The 24134-nt window shown below is 34.7% G+C and overlaps 1 protein-coding gene across 1 annotated transcript in view; it reads right to left on the bottom strand.

Annotated features, from left to right (window-relative positions):
* The window catches only part of Cals (calsyntenin 1), a gene marked incomplete at its 5' end in the record, with an annotated part of 32061 nt that extends 9739 nt beyond the window's left edge, over nt 1-22322 (bottom strand). The window contains 15 exons of the mRNA XM_088242112.1: nt 1459-1590; nt 1702-1818; nt 2511-2692; nt 2915-3108; nt 3286-3418; nt 4753-4890; nt 7732-7909; nt 11976-12103; nt 12755-12937; nt 14112-14192; nt 15968-16174; nt 17713-17859; nt 20174-20382; nt 21567-21688; nt 22162-22322. Coding sequence (XP_088098238.1) covers nt 1459-1590; nt 1702-1818; nt 2511-2692; nt 2915-3108; nt 3286-3418; nt 4753-4890; nt 7732-7909; nt 11976-12103; nt 12755-12937; nt 14112-14192; nt 15968-16174; nt 17713-17859; nt 20174-20382; nt 21567-21688; nt 22162-22322 — 2312 coding nt within the window. The remainder of the gene's footprint in view (nt 1-1458; nt 1591-1701; nt 1819-2510; nt 2693-2914; nt 3109-3285; nt 3419-4752; nt 4891-7731; nt 7910-11975; nt 12104-12754; nt 12938-14111; nt 14193-15967; nt 16175-17712; nt 17860-20173; nt 20383-21566; nt 21689-22161) is intronic.
* Nucleotides 22323-24134: the final 1812 nt, after the last annotated feature.

Below are 24134 nucleotides of genomic sequence, written 5' to 3'. Positions count from 1 at the left end.
AAAATGCTTAAAGCAATGATACTACCCAAAAAAATAAATACACAGTAAAACCTCGTTTACGTTCCTTAATTATATGTTTGCCCGCTTTTTATGTCGAAATGTTAAGGTCCCATTTTTTTCCATTCATTCTCTTTTAAATACCCCCCAAGTTACTTTTTAAACATTGAACAATTTTCAAAACTCATTTGATCTGTCAAAAAGACGCAGAGCCGCGTGCCGCAGCGTTTGCCCAAAATGGTGAGTAAAATCAAGGTAAATAAAAAAATGTGTGAATTGTTGTCTCAAAATAAATTCAAAGCAGGTTCAGTGTGATTTACCATTTTGTTTAAGTGTCTAATTTTGACATGTTAATCAATTGTGACATGCGATTAAATGAATAAACAAATAAATTACGATGCAAAAAGTTAAAAAATTTGGTAATAGAAATATTATTTGACATTACAAACATAATTTGGAAAGATGATGTTTAAACAGTTATCATAAGTGTGAATAGATTTTCCGCGATGTAAATGACAGTTCAATTTTCGTGATGCCATACTAAAAAAAAGTGATACCATATAAATAAAATTTCCCAATGTTCAAGGAAAAAAAATCATTGTATGCATTTTATGCAAATTCAAATTTTTATTTTCGTGTTTTTAAGGTTAAGACCTAGATAAAAATATTTAAACATGTTTTTTTTAATTTGAAAAAAACATGTTTTTTTTTTTTACATTTTTTTTTGCACCACAACAGGCCAGGAGGCCTAATTACAGTGGTGAATTACATCACAAAGCACCCAGGCTTGAGAAAAATCACATTTTAATTTTTGTGTTCTCGCCGGGAATCGAACCTGGAACCTTCCGTGCGAGAATCAAGCGTATTGACCACTGCACCACGGAGGCCGCCGTTGTGGTACTGATAAAAAAAATATTTTTTTTTTTTAATGATATCATAGGTAAAAATGAACAATCCCCAAATATGACAGTTTTCACAATTTTTCTGCAGTTTTTCATTTCATCACTTTAGCGTCTTCCTCAGTTTAAGTCTTTTTTTGCTGCTCCCTCGAAAAACGTAAAACGGGGGTTTTATTGTATATACAGTTGAACTTGGTTTAAATGAACACAGTTATAATAGCGAGATTTCGGATATAATGAGGAAACATTAGTTGACATTTTAGTTTGTGGTTTTCTCCATACATTTATTCAGTTTTGTAGATAGGCACATCAGCAAAGACTGCCTGCCATTAACGAATAATACTAACAGATATGGCTTCCATATCTTTAGATTGTAATCCCCCCAGATATGCTGGCGATCATCACTCGTAGCCATCAGATACGATTATCAATCGAAGATTTTCACATGCTGGTGACAAATATGACAAGTGTGTTTGTTGGCACCTTTTCCCACAATTTCTACGTCTGTTTCAGGATAAAATCTTACAATAATTTGGAAAACTCTAGATACGGCGTTACTCACAGAGCTGGCGAGTCTGTCGAAGGTGTCCATTTTGTCGGCCATGCCGGTGTGAATCTCTCCGCTGTGGTGCGGGTGGCTTTCCTTGGGCTTCTGCGGCTCGGCGTTTCTCAGGTGCGGATGGATCACAGTCAACTGTGGAATGGAACAAGGCACAATATTTTTAATCGAGAAACGGCATCGACGGAAGTGAGAAAATAGTCGATATTGGACACTGTCGCGAGATCAAGTTTAGAATTAACTTACAGTTTGTACGTATTCATTGCTGGTGAACCTGCCATTCAGTTCGGAGCAGGTAAGCTTGAATACTCTGTTGAGGTAGTAAGCCGGCTTCTTGTTGGTGTACTCAATCTGGTGCAGGACCTAAAACAAATATTATTATTATTATTATTCATACACTAGCAACTATTAAACTGATGCGTGTATATCAAGTGTACGTGGTTATTATACATTGCTGCGTGCATCTAGTTGACATTCACTGAACTAGCACCGATCACTTTCTCGGGAAGGCCATTCCATTTCTCCACAACTCGGTTTGTCGGGAAGTTTTTCCTGGGGTCAGATGAGAAGGAGGTAGTGTTGAGTTTCAATGAATGACTTCTGAGATGGCGGTTCATAGTGAACATCGATTTCAACTTGGGTACATTATATTGCTCAGTTAAGATCGAGTCACCGCGCTGCCTCTGCTCTTCCAGTGAACTTAACCCGAGCTCCCTTAAGCGGTCCTCGTATGATTTATTTCTTAGAGAAACTACCATTTTAGTTGCTCTTCTCTGGACTTTCTCCAACAACTCTACGTCTTTTTTAAAATAGGTACTCCAGATTTGGTAGGCATACTCCAGGAGTGGACGAACATATGTTTTATAAATAATAATTATTAATTTTTTATGAATTTTCACTACTTCTTTTATCCGTAGCCATTTCATGCGTCCAGTCGTATATAAAAATCTAGTAGCTTCTAAAAATAATTTTAAGGCTTTTGTAATTATTTTAAAGAATTGATCTTCGGGATACATCGACACCTCGTCTAGTCCAAACTAGCGACGTTGGCTCACCTCTTGGTAGCTCTCCACGGAGTCGGCGCCGCCCAGGATCACGCCGTCGCGGGACACGGTGGCGCGGATGTCGTGCGCCAGCGGCAGCTCGGCTGCGCCGCGGATGGCCAGCGCCTCGTGGTCAGGGTTCAGGGCGGGGTACACTGACACCACGCACGAGTCCAACTTCTGGGCGGCCTTGTCTGGAAATGAGCATTTTTTATTGATCGATGTATCATCAATTGATGATGGATCAATGAAAATTGAGCAATAGCGTAATAAGAATAATTGATCAACGTTTTATTTTACTATCAATCAAGCAGTAACACCCTTAAGGAATCAGTCAAGTATTCTAACTGGAATAAGTCGCGTTAGGCAGACAGACTTTGTATTGAATAATAACGTCGACTGTTTTCCGGCCTCACCTCTCGGTTTGGAGTGGTCAGAGCTGAGGACCTGCACGGTGACGTTGGAGAACACGGCCACGCTGGCACGGAACTGGGCGTAGTCACACGGGGTGTTGGGAGCTCCCCCGATGAGGATGGTGGGCGTCTGCGGCTGCAGAACCATCACGTACGACTCTGACGGCCGCACCTTCACCATGGAACCGTTCTCGCAGCTGAAACACCATAATGTTGTAAAGCAACAAATATTTTTGTTAAAAATTTAGTTTCAGATAAACATTAATTGCCTTTGCCGCTATGGAAGAACAATAAAGTAAATAATGTGTACTAGATATGGGCACACCAGCAAAGGCCGCTTCTCATAAAATAATATGTTTCTTTAAGATCGTTACCTGATTGTTGTGGCAATGTGGACATTCCTCCTGCCCGGCGTGGGGAACATTCTGGAGTTGGTGTATGTGACCTTCCTCAGGAGAGTTTCCAAGTCCTTGACACTCTCCCCTTCCACTACCACAGAGTTCAGGTCTGCAGGGAAATAGAGAGACATGAAATAACAGTGGTAAAGATAACAAGACTGAAGATATGTTTGCGTTGGAATTTTTAAATACGGTAACTTGTGGCATTGTGGCAAACCTTGTGGCGATTGAAGTGTTTGCCTACCATGCAAGAGGTCTCGAGTTCGACTCCCGGCATGGTTGACATAAAATATTTGTTAAAAAAGGTTGGGTACTGTAAAAGAATACCCAGAACACCTTTAAACTGTCAAACAATGAGTGAAAGTGGCATACATAGTGGTAAAAATGCTAATTAAAGGGGTTTTTTTTTAAATGATGAACTCATATTTTTTGTAACCTTCAAATGAACATTTTCACATCGGATTTGGAGAGTAAAATATGTATAACTATGCTGGACGTTAATACAAAAAATATTTGTCCTTGCTATGCGAAGAATGAATACAAATAGTTGGAATTATATATGTCCGCTAATTCAGCGACACATATGTATAAGAGAGAGCACGAAGATAGAACTTATAACAAGGAAGACAGAGACGCTGTTCTGTGGCGAGTGTTGTGTAGTGTAAAACAGATTCAGTCTTCAGTCCGTTGATGACAGTGATGGGGGACGCGCGCGTAATATCAGAGGCGTGTTTATGATTTTTTTGCTACAACAGGGCTAAATTATATGTTTATTCGCATAAATTATGGAAAAGGAATTATTAAACAGTGTGTCTCCATGTTTTTTTTTTGTCTTTTACTAGTGGTAACACAATGTTACATCACCGCGCGCAAAGGGATTATTTACCACAGAAATAAATCATGAATATGAGCAAGGCCAGTCAGATATTGGATCTATCAATAATATTTTGAGTTTGTCCAAATTTTTGTAGACAAGGACTGGATTCAACCCCTGGGTAGCTTTTAACATCAACATATTACAACAGAAATGAAGAAAAAAAATTTTTTTGTAGATGCTTAGACTTCTACATTACCTTCGCTATAATTTACTTCATCTCTGTTGTAAAATGTTAATGTTAAAAGCTCCCCAGGAAGTTGAATTCAGTCCTTGTCTGTAAAAATTTGGACAAACTCAAAATATTGTTGATAAATCCTCCTGGTCCATGAAGAAGTATAGAAATTGAACAAATATATTGGATCGATTCATGAACCGCAGTCAGGAAGTCCACTGGATCACCAGGAGAGCATTATGCTGGCTAATCCCTGGCAATTTGCTTGATGGTTTGCCTGTCGGCACCACAGTCACAAACGATGACAATGATAACGACGGCGCGAGATAACCTCTGGTGGTTATTTTGCAGCCTGCGTGTAAATGCGCGCCGGTTAGTTAGAGTGGGGGCTTACATAGATCGGGCGCGAGGCTGAGCCCCTCCCTGCACTGGGCCAGGCACTTGAGCTGCTGGTGGCCCTCCACGGCGTTCAGGAGAACGTTCAGACCGGCCAGGGAACCCTTCATGTAGTGCTTCATCTTCCCTTCCGATCCTGAAATTATTCATCATAATTAATCTCAAATTGCTATTGTATAATGTACCAAAAGCAAAAAAACAAAGGGAAGTAAAACCTCGTTTTTACTTTTTACACCGAAATATTTAGGTACTTTTTTTTCCATACATTCTTCTTCAAATATTCCCCATAATAAACGTTTTTTACATTTTTTATAACCCCAGTTTTGCGTTGAAATTTTTTAAAACTGACATGTGGTTGATGCATGACGAATATAAAGTCTTTGCATCAATAAATTTGGCAATAGAAATATTATTTGAAGTTATAAACATAATGCGACAAAGAAGATAGTTCAAACAGTTATTATAAAAGTGTGAAACAGTTTTGCCGCGATGTAAATGACAGTTGAAAGGTGCCATACTAAAAAAAGTAATACCATATAAATAACTTTTTACAATATTTATGGAAAAAATTGCTGGATGCATTATATGCAAATTAAAAATTTTATTTTTATGTTTTTAAGGTTGAGTATCTACATAAAATTATTTAAACATATAAATTCTATAAAAAATAACACAGTATTGCTTGAAGAAATACAAAATATTTTTAACTAAATCATCGGTAAATATGAATAATCCCCAATTTTGACAGTTGTTATAATTTTTCTGCAGTATATTTAGTATAGTCTAGTACTATAAATATATTTTTATGTAATTTATTTTTTTCCATACATTGTTCATTTCCTCACTCAGTTTTACACTTTTTTGTTGCTCCCTAGAAAAACGTAAAACAGGAATTTTAATGTAATTAGCCGTTCATTGTAGCTTGAACCAGAACCAAAATACCTCTAGAACAGATCCGGGTAAGTGGAGGGGTGTTCAATGTCAGTTTGTTTGCCTCAATAAAAAAGCCCTTTGTGCTTTAGCATATGGCCCTAGGGGTATATATACTGTATCAAAAAAAAAGTACTTATTATATATTAATAAGAATATTTGGCTGATTTATATAGGGGCATTTTTAAAAAATCACCTCAAGTGTGCTTTACAATTGTTTATTATAACTTACATTCTAACTAAGCTTAAGTGACATATTATATTTTCTGATTTAAAATTATGATATGATAAACTAAAGAAGTGGGTTATCTAAAACATTAAGGTTTGTAAATGAAAATTCTTGATGGAAGTTCTTTTTAATTTATTATATAAATAAAACACGAGTGATACTTTAATCCACAAAATTGGAATATCCAGTGACCTGTTTTACATATTTTGGAATATCCAGTGACCTTTTACCCTTTGTTTTTCAGAAATCATTATTTACAAAACCACACTCACGAAGGATGGGATACCAAAAATAAAATAAAATACTTAAACTCATTAAAATAGCATTATATCAATTCATTAGTTAACCCAAAGAAAATTTGTTGATAATGATCCTTAAGATAAAAATAACTTTATTTAATTTACTTACATATAACTTTGAATTATGTATCCTTACTTCTGTTCTGTATAAATACATTTAACTTTTTAATAAAGATACCAGTCTCGAAGATGTCGCGAAAGCGATGAAACCGGTCACTGGATATTCCAAATTTGTGGATTAAAGTATCACTCGTGTTTTATTTATATAATAAAGAAGTGAGATTTTTTATTCGGATCTGAACTGAATGAGACTGTCGATGATTCGTAAGTTTGAAGGCCAGCCGTGAGAATATTGTTTTACTTCCGTTGTAAGCCTCGCTGCTGCAATATCCCATAATATAAATACTTTTTCAGATTTTCTGTGAAGAACTTGTATCAACATACTGTAAATGTCGAGTCATTATTACCAACTTGAAGTTATGATTTTACAGCTTTGAGAACAAGTTCTTTTGGCCAATTTTTATTTGAAAGTTAAGAAAAAGTACAGTAAAACCCCCGCTTTACGTTTTTCTAGGGAGCAACAATAAAAAGTGCAAAACTGAGGAAAACGCTACAGCGAGGAAATGAAAAATGTATGGAAAAAATGAAATTACATCAAAATATATTTATTGTACTAGACTATACTAAATATAATGCAGAAAAATGGTAAAGAGTGCCATAATTGGGAATTATTAATATTAACCTATGATTTCATTAAAAATATTTTGTATTTTTTCAATCAATACTATGTGTTTTTTTAAATAATTTTACGTAGGAACTTAACTTTAAAAACACGAAAATAAAAATTTTAATTTAGATAAAATGCATACAATAGTTTTTCCCCTAAATATTGTGAAATTTTATTTATATGGTATCACTTTTTTCAATATGGCACCACAAAATTTCACTGTCATTTACATCGCGGACTGTTCCACACTTTTATGATAACTGTTTAAACTATCTCCTTTTCACATTATGTGTGTATAACATCAAATAATATTTATATTGCCAATTTTTTAAACTATCTGCATTATAAGTTATTGATGTAAAGACTTTATTCTTCCTAAACATGCATCAACTGCATGTCACATTTAGTAAAATGTTAAAATTAGACACTTAAACAAAATGGTCAATTACACTGCACCTACTTTGAGTTTAGTTTCAGACAATAATTTACACATTTTATTTTTTTTATTTGGCTCGATTTTATTCTCCATTCACGCGGCGCGCGCGGCTCGACGTCTTTTGTAATCGAATCGAACCAGAGACCTCTTGCATGGCAGGCTAACGCGCTGACCATTACACCACGAGGCCGACAACTGTACTTGATACCTATCATAAAGTACTCATTGAGTAAAAGTTTGGATCACAAAGAGTCGATACTTTTTCCCCGTCCCCACCTACGAGAAATCTCATCAGACTTGTTTTTTAATATTTACTAACGCGAGTTGAAATGTTGGACAAATTCTCGTTCTCTTACCTTGCCAGCAGGCTCCCACGGTGAGGGTGGTGGTGATGCCCTTGGTCAGGTGCAGCGGCCAGTCGTCGATGACCTCCGGGTTCTTGGGCTCCGAGTGATGCTGTTTCCCATCCACAAACAGCTCGACGCTGGGAAAGCGCACATTCACAGAGTAGTGGTGCCACTCGTTGTCGCACACCTGAATTACAAACTCTCAATTGACCAACAATGTCGTGCATATGAAACGAGGGGTAAAAAAAAAAAGATAAGATTACCGATGAGGAGAAAAACAGAATCTCAAAACTCATTGTACAAGGGATTGAAGCTGTACAATGAGTTACCTGAAGAAATAAAGGAAATAGAAAAAATCTAAATATTTCAAATTAATTTGAAAAAATGTATTAAGAAATTTTGATTAAAAAATTGTAATATTATTAGAAGTTTATATTAGTTCTTAAGATGTTATGAACTAACTTAATAAAGCATAAATAAATAAAATTATTTCAAGTAATATAAAAAATTGTATGTTTTTTTAATTATTTTTTTTGTTTAATTTTTTTTGTTTTTTTACAATATACATAAGAGGTAAAACAGAGTATTAAAAAAATAAAGCATAAATACATAGCAATGAAATACATATTAATACAATCTGTATTGAATGCCGCAGCGAGACTTATTTTCGGAATCTCTAAGTTCAGTCATATCACTCCACTACTTCGGGAACTACACTGGCTACGTTTTCCACAGAGGGTCGAATACAAACTATGTTGGCTTATGTATAAGTCACTGCACAACTCGGCTCCGGAATATCTAAGGGAACTATGCATTCCAGATGAACTAGCTGACAGGTGTCTCACGCTTAGATCAGCTACGTCTACGGCGAGAGGAAAAGTTATTATACCTCTACACAAACAGCGCACTAAATTTGGTGAACGCGCATTTGCGGTCGCAGGCCCTATGGCATGGAATGCTCTCCCAGCAGAGGTGCGAGGCTGTGAAAGTGAAGTGATGTTTCGGAAAAAACTTAAAACCCACTTGTTCTCTAAATCATTTGAATAAATCCGTAGCACGTGATAACAAAATAAATTATTTTAATTAAATTACAAATTTAAAAGCTTCAATTAAATTAACTTAACAATAGAATCACCATGTAAAGCGCCCTTGATGTATTTTATTACAAAAATGGCGCTATATAAGTTATCCATAATAATAATAATAGTAAAAATAGTAAACAAAAAATCCCACAAAGGCATGGCCTGTTCGTAGGTGTACAAGAAAATGTTAATGAATTTTTGCTCCTATAATAAATAATGGACAGTTATAATATTTTTGTGTAACATAAGAAAGGAAAAATAAAATATTCATTTTTTTACATTCATTAAACAAACAAGGCAAGGATCATATGCACGCAAATAGATTATTTCAACTTTCGAGGTGTCCATATTTAGGTGTTTATTGGATTTGGTCATGCTATGCTTTTTTTTGTCTTCCGTATTTCCTGCTTCTATCGAAATTCGCATCGTAAGTCATTTTAGCCATTCTTTCGCTCAACGTATAAAAACAAAGCAGACGTCTTTTCTCGATAATGCTTTTCTCATCCTTTGATATTAATTTATTTATTTATTAATGAAATCATACAGTCTTTATATAAAACAAGGAACAAATTAACAATTTTAAAAAGTAAGACCAATTACAGATTTCACACTAATGAATGCAGGAGGAGAGGGGAAAAATAATTTTATTCTAAAAAAGTAAAAATAAAAATATTACATAAAAAGTTCATAAAAAAGAGAAGACATTGTAAAGCTACTTTACTTTCCTCCCTCTCTCTCTGCTTCCATGAACATTTCAATTTAATTGTAAAAAAAATCACAACTAACAATAAATTATTCGATGCAGGTAGTAGATGTAGGTAAGTATAAATTAAGAGTTGAAATCAAATGATTAAAATTAAAAGTAAAAGTTAAAATTGAAAGTTAAAATTAAGAATTAAAATTAAAAAGTTAAAATTGAAAGACAAAATTAAGAATCAAATTAAAAGTTAAAAGTCAAGCAGGAGATAAATTTAAAATGTCTTTAACTGATCTGATAAAAATATGGTATTTACAATGTAGTATGTTGATGTCACTAAAACTGTCATTATAGGTAATCTGTATTCTTCGTAGAGTGCTATTTTTTAAATAATTAAGTCATTGAGTTAGCGTTGAGTTTTTGCGCTGCGAATGCTAACGGAGAAGTTTTTGGCAAAAAGTCAAAAACTATTCTGCGCATTTGTCGATTTGCAAAAAGCGTATGATAAAGTAGATAGAATGAAATTGTGGGGCGTGTTGGAAAAGTATGGAGTAAACAATAAACTTATACGTGCAGTATCGTCTCTCTATGAGGAGAGTTCAGCGTGTATAAGAGTTAATGGGGGATTTACATCTTGGTTTGCAATCTCAAAAGGCGTGAAACAGGGATGTGTAATGTCACCATGGTTGTTTAATCTATACATGGACAACTGTATGAAAGAGATAGAATGTATGGGTATTGGAGCAAAAATGGAAAATTTTTCAGTAAGCTGCTTGTTGTATGCTGACGATGCAGTTCTGTTAGCAAGCAGCAAGGCTGATTTGCAGCAAATAGTCTCTAGAATGTATGATGTATGCCTGGAGAGCGAATTGGCGATGAACGAAAGTAAGTCAAAAGTGATGGTATTTGAAAGGGATAGTGAGGTTACTGACTGCATAATAAATGTAAACAACGAATGTCTCGAGCAAGTAGAAGAATTTGTGTACCTGGGAAGCATGTTTTCAAGAGATGGAAGAGTAGAAAAAGATGTTGAAAGAAGAGTGAATGCGGGCAATAAAATGAACGGAGCACTAAACACAGTAATTTCTAATAAAAATATGTCAATCGAAGCTAAACTGGCAGTGCACAACGGAGTTTTAGTCCCAACACTTATGTATGGAAGTGAAACATGGAACTGGCAGAGGAAGGATGAAAGCCGAGTGAACGCGGTTGAAATGCGATCTCTTAGACGAATATGTGGGAAATCAATGTATGACAGGGTTACGAATGATGAAATCAGGCGAGAGTGTAAATCTGAGACAAGTATAATTGATAAGATTAAGAAAGGGTCTCTGAGATGGTTTGGTCACGTAGAACGAATGGACGACGAGAGAATGGTAAAACAAGTATATATGGCAAAAATGAACGGCAACATTAGACGAGGACGACCAAGAAAGACGTGGCATGATCAGATAAACCAAAATCTTAAGTCTGGTCATGTCAAAAGCAGACAGAACCGAAGGGCATGTATGACAAGATGTATGAATGTGGAAGAGGCTAGGAGTGTATGCCAGGATAGACGTGTGTGGCGGTCCATTCTCTCTGCCTACCCCTACGGGGAAATGGCGTGATGGTAGTAGTAGTAGTAGTAATTGAGTTAGGAATGTCGAAGAGTACAGATTGACGAGTTCTACGGACAGGGACTCGATATGAAATGCTGAGATAAGCATTATCGACAAAATCAAGAAAGGAGCTCCGCGTTGGTTTGGACATGTGGAGCGAATGGACAGCGAAAGAACTGCTGAAAATATTCACAATGCGAATGTTGATGGATGCAGAAATAGAGGAAGACCGAAAGAGACATGGCATAACCAAATCCAACAAATACTTGAAGATGGACACGCTGAAAGTCGGAATAATCGGCGCGCGTGCATAAGAAGATGTATGAATGTAGAGGAAGCGAGATCTGTATGCAAAGATAGAGTGATGTGGCGTTCTATCCTCTCTGCCTACCCTTACGGATAAACAGCGTGATGGTTTGTTGTTGTTGATGATGCACTGATCTCGATATTTGCGCACCTATCGTACCACATTATAGATTTACCACACATCAGCCTGAGAGATCGCATTTCGACATTTTGTTTTTACAATTTCAAACATTGCTTTTAGAATTTGGCACCAGGACTCCATTGCTTGAACTACTAATTCACACCCCTGGGATAAATATTTATTTTCCAGTGCACTGTTCACCCTGTTCCTGGCACTTATCCTTCAATACACAAATTCCTCTACCTGATTCAGAATATCTTTGTTCACAATGATCTACCATATATATTCCTTTAAAAAACCTTAATCAAACGCTTTCCTTGCGTGTATGGTAGACATTTGTAACCAAGAGCTGCATATCCTCTTCATTGCTACCAAGAAGCAGTACAAAATAAAGAAATATTAAAAAAAAAAAAAAAAGAGTTAAGATGTTCTTCCAATCCACATACCTGAGGAATCTTCCATCTCCACTCGGCGGGCCTGAAGATGTTGACATCTCCTTCGGTAAAGTCTCTGCGGAGCAACAGTATGAGGCGACAGTTCCTCACGAATAGGGCGTAGTGGTGGCGGTTCATCTCTGCAATTTTTCACGGAGGTAAAGTAGACAGTTAAGACTGGAGAACAGTAAGGATGTGATAAACAGTTTAAATCACGTCTGAAGAAACATCTCCTTTCCTCTTTTTTCCCTTTTCCCAATGAGTAATGGTATTGATGTAAGGTAATCAACTAAATACATTTATTTCTATTTTTAAATATCTCAAGCTTTTTTATCTTTATTTTCTATTAAATATGTTTTCAACTTGAGTAATAAAAATAAAACTTTTATTTTATCGGTTGGTTGGAAGAAATTGCCATTTGGCAATAAGCCCGCCAATGTACAATTAACATTATGTACAAAAAGTTAAATAAACAAAAAATAATCTCTCCGCTGTCTAATTTGGTTGATACGATAATCGGATATGTGATCATGCTTTCTAAGACCAGATATATAACTGATGCTGGTATTCAAAAGTTCACTGCTTAAGTTAAAAAGAGAATCTGGCGGCCCATCAAATGTTTTTATCGTCCAAATCAAAATCGCTATTAAATCTCAATGCTTATGAAGAAATCAATTGTTGTTTGTTGAATTTGTTACTAATGGGTGTTGATAAATTAAAACATAAGATTAGGGATTCCAAACAGTTAAAGATGTAGAAGACTATGATGTAGAAGACTATGGTCCACTCACTGTGGTCGTCGGCCAGACAGATGACGTGCTCCTTGCGGTGCCTGTCCATGTCGGGGTGGTCTGCGTGCTTCATCCAGGTGGAGATGGAGAAGGTGCTGGCGAGGCTGTGGTTCAGCACCGACTCGGGAATAACAGCGGCGGTAGTGACGCCGTCAAACGAGAATATCTGGTCAGACTCGTGGCCTGGAAACCAAATACATGTTTTAATAAATTACTGATGAAGTTTGGTAATTTTTTTCATGTTTTTTTATTTGTTAATAGACTATTAAACCAGGCCAATTTTTACATATCGTAATACAAGTGCTATGATTTTTTTAAAAGTTTTTTATTTCTCTTCACTTCAATTCTTCTCCGTCAGTTCTGCTGATTGGTCCGTTGACGATTAGTAAACCGGAAATCTTCGACAAAACTCTTCACCATTGGTCAATTTATATGAATTAGTGACATAGTTTAAAGTAGTTTGTTTTTATTAAAATAGTTTTTAATATTTATTTTGTACAATTTCAAGAAAATTAGCAGTATAATTAAATGCTCTAATTTTTACCGCGCGTAAGAAAGCATTATTTGTATCCAATTTCCCGTAGGGCTGAAGTTCCCCATTAAAGATATCACAGAGTGTTTTTTTAGGAAATATTCAGGGGAGGGCAAATCAGGTGATCGTGGGGGCCAGACGATATCACCACATTTTGACATTATACGGCCAGGAAAAATTCTCGCAAAATTTGCATCGTAGCATGAGCTGTGTGTGACATGGCACCAGTCTGTTGGAACCACATGTACTGTGGGTCCAATTGATCCAATCTGGGCACAATAATAATTTGCAACATGTAGGATCTACATTCACATTCAAAAGTAACTCTTACAGCATTGCCCGTAGCAGCTTCAAAGAAATATGGGCCAATGATGCCTATGGTCCAAATGGCACACCATCTACGAGAGTGTAATGGTCGTTTGTGTATCAATTGATGATATTCGGTGCCTTAATAGAGGCTATTCGGTTTATAAACAAAGCCAGCCAAGTCGAAATGTGATTTTTAACTAAAAATGATTGTTTAAACCGAGCTGTAAAACTCGAGCACTCCGGTCACGAAACAATGGGGTTGTCGATAGTTGGAATTAGCTACCACAAGAGCTGCTCTCGAGATGTAGTCTCAACAACTTAGAACCGGTATGTGGCAGACTCACGGATCAGAGATTCAAACCCCGCTCAACTACAAATTTATTCCTATTTTCTAATAGTGATAATTATATTATAAAATAAATAATTGAGCAAAAATAATTGACCTTTCCTAGCGAGTAGGACTCGTAATCAATTTTGTGCACAATGTTTCATATGTAATAATAATTTTAACGATACCTTCATCAGTTTTCAAAGTCTTGGTCCATTCAGCTCCAACTCCCGGACTGGGCAGCAGATCTACCGACTGAGAGCTGGCACCTAGAGAAAAAAAACTATATAAAATACAAATATTATAAACGTGAAAAGGGATTTGTTAGTTTCATATGTGTTTTCTTCACGTCTCAACGGAGCGACTGATTAACAGAATTTTTTGCATAGGGATAGTCGGAGAGGTGAGAAGTAAAACTGGATACTTATTTGTCATCCCAAATTTGAAAAAGTACAATGAAAAAAATATTAAAATTTAATACATTATTTTTTAAAAAGTAAGTAAATATAAATAGTAAATGGTAAGAAAAAGAATCAATTTGAAATTAATTCTTTAAATTTCTATAACTGACTTGCTTTATCTGTGGTTAGTTTGCTTCGCTTATCGTTTTAGTTTAGTAGTAGAATTTTGGATTTGTGAACAGAATAATGTCGTGTGACGTCGCCATAGACTGACGGATCATCATGTTTTTTTGGTAAGGATTTAACTACTGTATTTTTCGGACAAAAAGACGCACTTTTTAACTCTGAAAATTCAACCAAAAATTGAGGTGCGTCTTATCGTCCGCAAAATACGATATTTGGCGGCGACATAGGTACATAAAGTTTTTTAAAGTTAATAAAATTAAATATGTATAAAAATATGTTGAAAAAGCAAGAGAATCTTGCATGGAAAAAACCCCGGAGAGATATGAAAAATATCAATGTCCAAAGTAATATTTTTCAACACCGTTCCACACTGAATAGTTACAAAGAGACTTTTCACTCCAAACCGTTAGAAACTAGAAGAAAGGAAAATTACCTTTTGTATTTATATAAGATTGTTAATGGTAAATTGGAAAGTTCAAGCTGTTTGAGTAATATAAAGGAACCCAAAAACATTCAACATAGATTTGTTCAAGAATAATGTGACCTTCTTCAATCCAATATCAAGAATGTGCAGATTATACAACAGCATTGAAAACGTAGAGATTGACATTTTTGACACTGGATTGTTTAGGTTTAAGAAGTGTTTACAAGATGCGTTATTTTATTATTTTTATTTAATTTTATTTATTTAATCCAACATATAATACAAATACGTATACTACAACAGAGATGAAGAACATTTAGGAGAAGGTAATATAAAAGTCTAGGCATCTACAGGGCTTATGACCTGTCAATGGCTGGTTTAAGTGGCCACTTTACACACTGTGTAACATTCACCATTCTGCCTATATTTGAACATCTATATTCCTTCAATTCTTTCATCTGTTGATGTTTGTGAAGTTGTAGTATGTTAATATAAACAGCTCCCCAGGGAGTTGAATCCAGTCCTTGTCTACAAAAATTTGGACAAACTCAAAATATTGTTGACAAATACATAGTTTACAAAAAAAAATGTGTATCCAATAGGTACGATACAATCAATATAATTTCCTTTTTTATTATATATATATTCATTTTTATAAGAATTTAATTTTGATAATGTACATTGCTAGTTTTATTTCGATGCATATTTTACTAGTATTTTATTTATTGTTTTTATTACTTTTACATTAATGAATGAATTTTTTACAGTAATTTCATTTTAATCATTTATATTTTTAATTTTATTATAAAATGTATTTTATTAATGTTTTTCTGTAATTATATTTTTGTATGTTAAATATTATTTATCATTGTTTGTAAAAAAAAAAACTAATAAATAAATGATAGCTCTTCCATCGGCAGGTTGGTCCTGCATATTGGAATGCAGAATAGTCCATGTGGACGCAGTCTAATGTAATTGTCCGGAACATAAAAACTAATGCTCCGAATAATTTCATTGAATGTTGGGGACTCACCGCATATTCTCCGCTGGCTGTGCACCGAGTAGGTGTCGCGGTCGCAGCCCTTGCCGATGTGCGAGCTGCGCAGGGACACAGCGGCGCGCAGGCGCAGCGGCGCCGTGCCCGCGCCGCACTTGCCCGCCGCGCACGCCTCCAGCGCCGCGGTGGGGAACAGGGCGAGGGCGCCGCCGCCGGGCGGGTAGTCCACCCGCTCCGCCACACCTGGGAGAAGTGAGACACGTTATTTTGCATTCTTGAGAGAAAAACTTTCATACTAAAGGGGCACGATTGAAATATTGTAGGCATTCTTTTACAGGGGAAAATTAAAAGATTGAAGCTTCTTAAAGCAAATTTCTTTGATGTCTACAAAATCTGGAGTCCCTATTTAAAAAAGACATAGTTGTTGGAGAATGACCAGAGAAGGGCAACTAAAATGGTAGTCTCTCTAAGAAATAAATCATACGAGGACCGCTTAAGGGAGCTCGGGTTAAGTTCACTATAAGAGCAGAGGCAGCGTGGTGACTTGATTGAAACATTCAAAATCTTAACTGAGCAATATGATGTACCCAAGTTGTTTACTATGAATGAAAACCGCCATCTCAGAGGTGATTCATTGAAACTAAACACTGCCTCCTTCTCATCCAACCCCGGGAAGAACTTCCTGACAAACTGAGTTGTGGAGAAATGGAATGGCCTTCCCGAGAAACTGATTAGTGCTAGTTCAGTGAATGTTAACTAGATGCACACATCAATTTATAATGTTTAATAACCACGTACACTTGATATACAAGCATCAGCTTAATAGCTGCTGGTGAATTATTAATAATGTTGTAAATGTTGATATCAACCCTGATGATGGATGCTGTAATGTAACAAAATGTCTGAAAATATTGCGGACTTTAGATGGCATAATAACCCAGAAAAACACATTCTGCATCATAAAAAAAGGTAACAAATTGAAAGATTTAAGACTTTCAGGGGAAAAAATTTAAGATAACATTTCGCAAAAAAAAAAAAAAAAACTTAAGCTGGACCATAATAATCTATTGTGCTTTTTTTTCAAACATGTTTTTGTAATTACCTAATAATATAATTAATATACATTGGAACTGGCAGTAGTGCTGTATTCTATATTTTAAAAAATATCAGAGGCAATTATTATACATATATATATATATATATATATATATATATCTGTACCTCAGAGGCAGGCGGATGCAAATCCACAATTTGATGAAATAACATTTCGATTTTCGTATCCAGTTTATGACCATGTCCATTGATTTTGAAGAAATGTAAGTCTTATAATGAAAGAACCTATGTATTAAGATACTAAAAATACACATGAATACCATAAATTATTAGAAATTACTTAGAGAAAGTAGATTCTTTAGGCTGCCGCTGAGGTACAGATATATTTTTTTAATATTGGGTATGGCAACCCATCCTAACAAGGATGATTTGTGCCATATAGTGTGCTTTAAACATTTAAAAAATAAAAAATGCAAATATGTCTATTTAAAAAAATTATAAAGCCCTTATTACAAGGTGAACAACAATATTGGAGGCTCTTATCATAAGTTGAAAAAAAATAAAGGTTCTTATAACAAGATGTACAACTTCAAAATTGAAGGCTCTCGTGAAAAATTCAAAAATTCACAACTCTTATAAGGGGAGAATTAAAAAATTGAGGGGTCTCTCTGAAATTAAGTAGTATAAATAAATTAAGCGAGCTGATGAAACGAAATGAAGGAAAGTACCTTTCCAGCCGGCGTTACACTGCCTGTTGACCTTGATGGTGACCATGACGGGAATCGACTGGCGCATGCCGCAGTCGTAGGCCACCACCGACAGGATGTGGTTGTGGGAGCGCTCGTAGTCCAGCGGCTCCGTGTTGCGGATGACGCCTGCGACAGACGGTACAAAATAATTCAAAGGTGCATAGATTTTCGCAGTCATTGTCAATATGGTATCGTCGTTTTTGGGAGATCCGTTGCCATTTTTTACTTTTAAATATTAATTTATAAAAATGGGAAAACTAAAAAAAAGGATGAAAATAACACATTAAAAAAAAATCTATTTACTGTCTTAAAATGGGGAAGCTATCCCTAGCTAGGCAGTTTAGATGCATCACAAGCAAAAACCAAAAAATATGTATGTATACTTTTACTACTCATCAAAGCTATTGTAAATATGACTAAATGTAAATTGCTGTAATCATTTTAAAAAAAAAATCTATTAATGAATATAGTTACATTAATGAAACATGTTTTTTTTTCTATTACAATTTACTTTTATATATTTAGTTAATGTTAACTGTAACTTTCCAAAAAGAGACTAGCTCTTGTGCTTGGAGAGTGACTTACATTGTTATAGTAATTCGGCCATTTGAAGTTATATGAGTTGATAAATATCAAACGCCGGTATGTCCAACCAATTTATTTTTTTATATTTTTTCTAAAAAATTACTGTCAAGCAGGAGGACAATAAATGACCTCTTGTTTATTTATAAATTATTAAATCATAAATAGATTGCCCAGAACTGTTAACATTAATAAACTTTTGTATTCCACGTAGACCTACAAGACAAAAAAAAATGTTTTACAGTCATCATCATAGTACCAATTATCCATTGAATTCACCGATTATTCGCATGCAGCGACTTGCAAATCAATACAGTGATGATTTAGATTTATTTTATAAGAAAAAAGAATTAACAATTAAAAATTCAAATGATTAGTTTTCACTTTTGTTTTAACTCTTATGAATATTTAAAAAATAATTTTATTTATTTTTATTTCACGTTTTACATAAAACTATTTTTTAATGTGAATACCTCACTGGGCACAACCCGTGTCGAGGCATTCATTTACATGATTTAATATATTATACTTATAGTGTCTAAAAAAAATATGTTGTGTGTATAATTATTTTTTAAATTTATTATTGTTTAGTATTAATATTTATATAAACCATGAAGTAAACTTTTTTAGCTTTCCTTTTAAAGCACATTCTTTTTCTTTTTTTCTCTTTTTTTTTCTTCCTTCCTCTTTTTTAAAACTGCTATTTTCTTTAATTTACCTTTTATTTATTTGGTAAATATTTATATTTGTATCCGGTGTAATATTTATTTTTTTATGTATAAATACTGTTAACCATTGTATACTTTTCTCGATGTTTTTGTTCTTTTTTTAATATTATGCTATTTTTTCACTGGTTTTACTGTAATTATGTAAAAGGTTCATGGAACCGTAAATATTTATTTTTTTTAAATAAAAAAAAATGTAGAGAACAAAATATGATCATTTCAGTGCTGTTCAAATTTAAGCATCTCCTCATTATTACAATAAAACACTGTCAAAAAATTCGGTTTAAATTCAGAAGCTAGTAGGTCCTGCGGTGGATCGTTGTGGACATACCTGCGTTTAATATTATCAACTTATATAATTTTGAATATACATGAGAAAAAAAAAAATATACAAAATAAAAATAAAAAGAAATAATAATACAGCAATACTAATTAAAATATCACTATCGTCATTCCCTTTCTGCACCTAATGGTGCATAGGGCACTGCATTGGTACACCAATCACAGCGTATCTTGATCATTTTTGTTACACGAAGGTAAGATGATCAGTCTTACAATTCAGGTACCAGTCCAGGGACTATGAAATATTCTAGGGTAAAAACACCCTTTTCAAATAAATATTTCATATCCAGCATGTCGGGAATCGAACCCAAGACCTCTTGAATGGTAGGCAAACGCGCTGACCATTACACCACGAGGGTGACAAATATAATGCTGTTTTTATTTGGGTTCAAAAAATTTCTTTTATTTATTTTGAATTTATTTACCGAAATATAAGTTTCAATAGTTTTCAGTTAATTGGGGAGATTATCAACCCAAGTACCTACGGCCCGTTGTATTGCTGTAATCTGTAGCTAACTTCATAGTCAAGACTTATAGACTGATTTTTTATCCGTTTGGGTGACTCTATTAGGTTATAACTGTAAGGTCCATACAGTGTAGAATTAAAAAAAATAAATATATTAAAAAAAACTTTGCTAAAATTTTCTACTGAAGTAAAAACTGTTTTCAATCTCCTCTGAAAAAAGGGTAATTTTGGGATTTGTATTGGGAGTTTCACAAACGACAATATACCTTTGTGGAAGAGATTCTCCATCTTAATGCCTATGAATTCTGTCGGTGTTTGCACTCACCCTCATTGTCGATGAGGAAGGGCTGGTCAGCGGTGAGGATCTCGTACTTGCAGACGTCGCCGTACTTGGGCGTGCAGTCGCGGTCCGTGGCCTCCACCCGCACGATCTCCGGGTACAGGCGGCCCTCCTCCACCTCGCGCACATACGACGACTCTTCGAACACGGGCGGGTACTCGTTTATGTCCACGACGGTGATGTGGACCACCGCGCTATACAAATACATTTAACATTATAATCTTGATATTTTTTTATGAGGATAATACACTGGAGTCTAGTTTTACATGGTTTTGAAATAACACAGTTAAAAAATGAAATTTTTAATAATTTATTTTTTAAATAATTATTATTTTGCCTCAAACTGCATACGATTCTACAACTATAGTCCTTAAAATATAGCTTGATTAGAATGACAGTTGTTAATCAAGCTATATTTAAAGGACTATAGGTACCTCTTGAAATTCAGGCTTTGCCAAAAAAAAAAAAAGATTTTGCTAAGCACAGGCTGTTTGGTAAGAGCTACTATAGAGTTGAAGAATATTTGCAGGACAAGACAGCTTGGCATTAGGTTCATGTTTATTGATTTTGGTTTGTTGATTTAAAAAGGGAAATATCACTTTTTTTCCGTTAGAAAAATTCTTATTGAAAAATTAAATTTGCAAGATTCATTTGAAATTGATTAAATTATTTATAGTTGACGTCAAAAGTGATAATATTTTATATGCAATTGCTAAAAAAATGAAAAAACCATTAGTTCATCCTAGAGCGGGTGAAAGAACCGCCCCTGCAGAAAGTCAGATAGCTACTAACAGGTGCCTGGGAAAAGTACTAGAAACTTTGCAGTTTGCACGGGTTACGCGTGAAATTGTCTCTCTCGCTCCCGAATATACCTGTATTATCGAGAGTGAGACATAAAGGGCATGTGGGACAATTTTTTTATAATAGGATCTCCGCAACATTCGTCACATTGGTAAACTTTTTATTGTATTAGTGATTTATCTCCAATGTTTGCTTTTTCTGTTCCCAATAAGCATTAATTATTTAACAACAAAATATTTTTTCAGGCTTATAAATGTACAAGGGAGGAATACCGAAAATCTTAATCCATAATTTATTATATTTATGAAGGTATTAAAGTTATTAGATGCGATGTGTACTAGCTACACATCACCGGAAAGGGAAAGTTGATGTGAAGAATGAATTTTGTTCTCAATTAAGTAATAGGTAAATACTTTGCTCCCTCTCAAACACAATCAGTCTGCTCAGTTAGTGAGGTAGTCTCTCGAGGCAACTCTCTATTGTTAATTATGCTTTTTTGTTTTTATTTTGTATTTTATGATAATTTTAATAGATAAACAAATGCCAACTATAAATAAAACTATAAGATTGAACTTACGTGTTAGAATAGCTGCCATCGCAACCCACAGCCGCAATATCAAACTTGTAGTTGCGTCTCTTCTCGCAGTTCAGGGTATGACGGACGCGCAATGTTGCCTCATTCCCATTTGTCACTACAACCTGTGTGTATTAAAACCTGATGTAATAAATAAATGACACTTGCAGTCCATGGTGTATTTTTTTGTCAATATTCGATAACATTCAGTCAATAGCTTTGTATATTTCTCCACGGTATGACACTCAGTCGGCTGCATATTTTCAGGTGTTACCATGAGATGACACTCGCAGTCGGCAGCATATTTTACAGTGTTACTATATAATAACACTCACAGTTGAAAGCATATTATCTAGTGTAACCATGAGATGACACCTTCAGTCGACGGCATATGTGCAAGTGTTACCATGAGATGGCACTCGCAGTCGACGGCATATTTTACAGTGTTACTATAAAATAACACTCACAGTTGACGGCATATTATCTAGTGTTACCATGAGATGACACTCTCAGACGACGGCATATTTTACAGTGTTACCATGAGATGACACTCGAAGTTGACCGCTTTATTTTTCAGCGTTAAATCTAGATTACATACCTCAAAGGGCGCTTCCCCGTGGTGCTTGTTATTGAGTATGAGGAAGCTGCAAATGTCCCCGCGAGCGCGGATGGGCGGCGTCACCTCTACGATGGTCTCGTTTTCCCGGATCAGCCCGTGGTAGCCGTTCTCCAAGTCCACGAGCTCCAAGTAAGGGATGGCTGAGGAGGAAGAAAGACAAAGTAAGATAAACTCATTGAAAGTGACGAACGGAAGAACACTAGTTCGAAAAATTAAGGATTTACTACATTTTGACAATAAAAAAAAAAGTTTTCCATGAGGAATATTACTCTGAAGTTTTGCGGTCTGGCTGGTTCATTATAAAAACATCGAAATTATTCACTACAACTAGTAACTCAATTATAACTTATGGCATAATAAGATGGGGAGGCACTAATAAATCAATAGTGAAACCTCTCGAATCTGCTCAAAAATCAATAGTTAAAATTATTTTTAAAAAGCCCTTCAGGTACCCCAGTGTCAAGTTACTTGAGGAATTTGAGATCTTAGATATAAGGCAATTATATATTTTTAAAATAATAATGTTTGTGAAAGCGAATTATTCTACCGAATTCCAAAAGGAACACTCCCACTACTAAATTGGTAAAATAACAAATAAAAATATAATCTTATTTAACCAACAATGCCATATGTATGAAACTAGGGATAAAAAAAAAAGATAAGATTACCAATGAGGAGAAAAACAGAGTCTCAAAACTAATTGTACAATGGATTGAAGCTGTACAATGAGTAACCTGAAGAAATATAGAAAACATTGAAATATTTCAAATTAATTTGAAAAAATATGTTCTTGAGAAATTTTGACCAAAATTGTTGTTATTTAAAGTTTATATTAGTTCTAAGAGGTCATGAACTAATTTAATAAAGTATAAATAAATTATAGTCAATAAATCTCTAATTCACTTTGCATACCTATACAATTCGCTTTCAAAACCTTTCAAGAGACATTTCTTGTATTAAAACATTTGGAAAAGTCGGGAGTAACAAAGGAAATTTAATTACGAGGACCATTAAAATAATTATCCATCATAAATTAAGTATCTGTCTCTCTCTTCTCTAGGAGGTAAGGAGAAGAAGGTGGCTAAAGTCAATTATAATACTGAGGGGGGAGAAACAAGTATATAAACATTAAACTCTTAAAAGACTGTGCCAAAAAATCCCTCTGGAAGCGGTGCCGTAACGTCATTTCATTTTATTTGTTTATTTATTTTTAAGGTCATTGAGAACATTACAGAGTATCCAATTAATTCCCAACTCATTACAAAATATACGTATCAGATTTATTAAATAGAAAAGAGAAAAAAAGGTCATGTAAAATGGACATACATATTACAGTTTGGAAATTTTATTTATTTATACATAAATGGCATAAATTGCCTTTAACATAAATATGAAGAAAAAAAATACATGTATAAATACATAAAATTGCATAAGTATAACAATAGTAACAAGTAGGTAAATACACATAAGCAACCAAAAATATTAACGAAATAAATATGAAAAAACAAAAAAAGGAAAAACATTTTTAAATAACAAGAAAAGTTTAAGAATAATATTGCGAGAAAAAAAAATCAGACTCGTTTTATAACTATTAAGTCCAGAACCAAATATATCAGCCTTGCCCTCATACTGGTTGCCATATCTGTGGAGCCTAGGGATAGGCGAGTGCATGTGACAGTTGGTCCTAGAACTCGCAGAACCAAAAGGAGATCTGTGGCGAGTATGTCGACCAGGTACACGGAAACACACCAACTCCAGCAAATCAGGACAGACAATTAATGAATTTATCACTTTATAAAGTAATATTAGGTCAGTTAGGATTCTTCTATCAGAAAGTCTTAAAAGATTTGCTGAAGATAACATTGATAAATTATAAGATAAATTGCCCTCCTAAGAGAAATCCCACTCATGAAATATATCGACATCCGAGACGATACGATAAGCAAAAGATG

This window comes from Micrasema longulum, unplaced genomic scaffold, assembly GCF_059751315.1.
Source record: "Micrasema longulum isolate JH-2025_06_02 unplaced genomic scaffold, ASM5975131v1 h1tg003324l, whole genome shotgun sequence".
Classification (NCBI taxonomy): Eukaryota; Metazoa; Arthropoda; class Insecta; order Trichoptera; family Brachycentridae; genus Micrasema; species Micrasema longulum.
The sequence above is the reverse complement of the archived record's forward strand: the minus strand, read 5'-3'. Positions and strand labels throughout refer to the sequence as shown.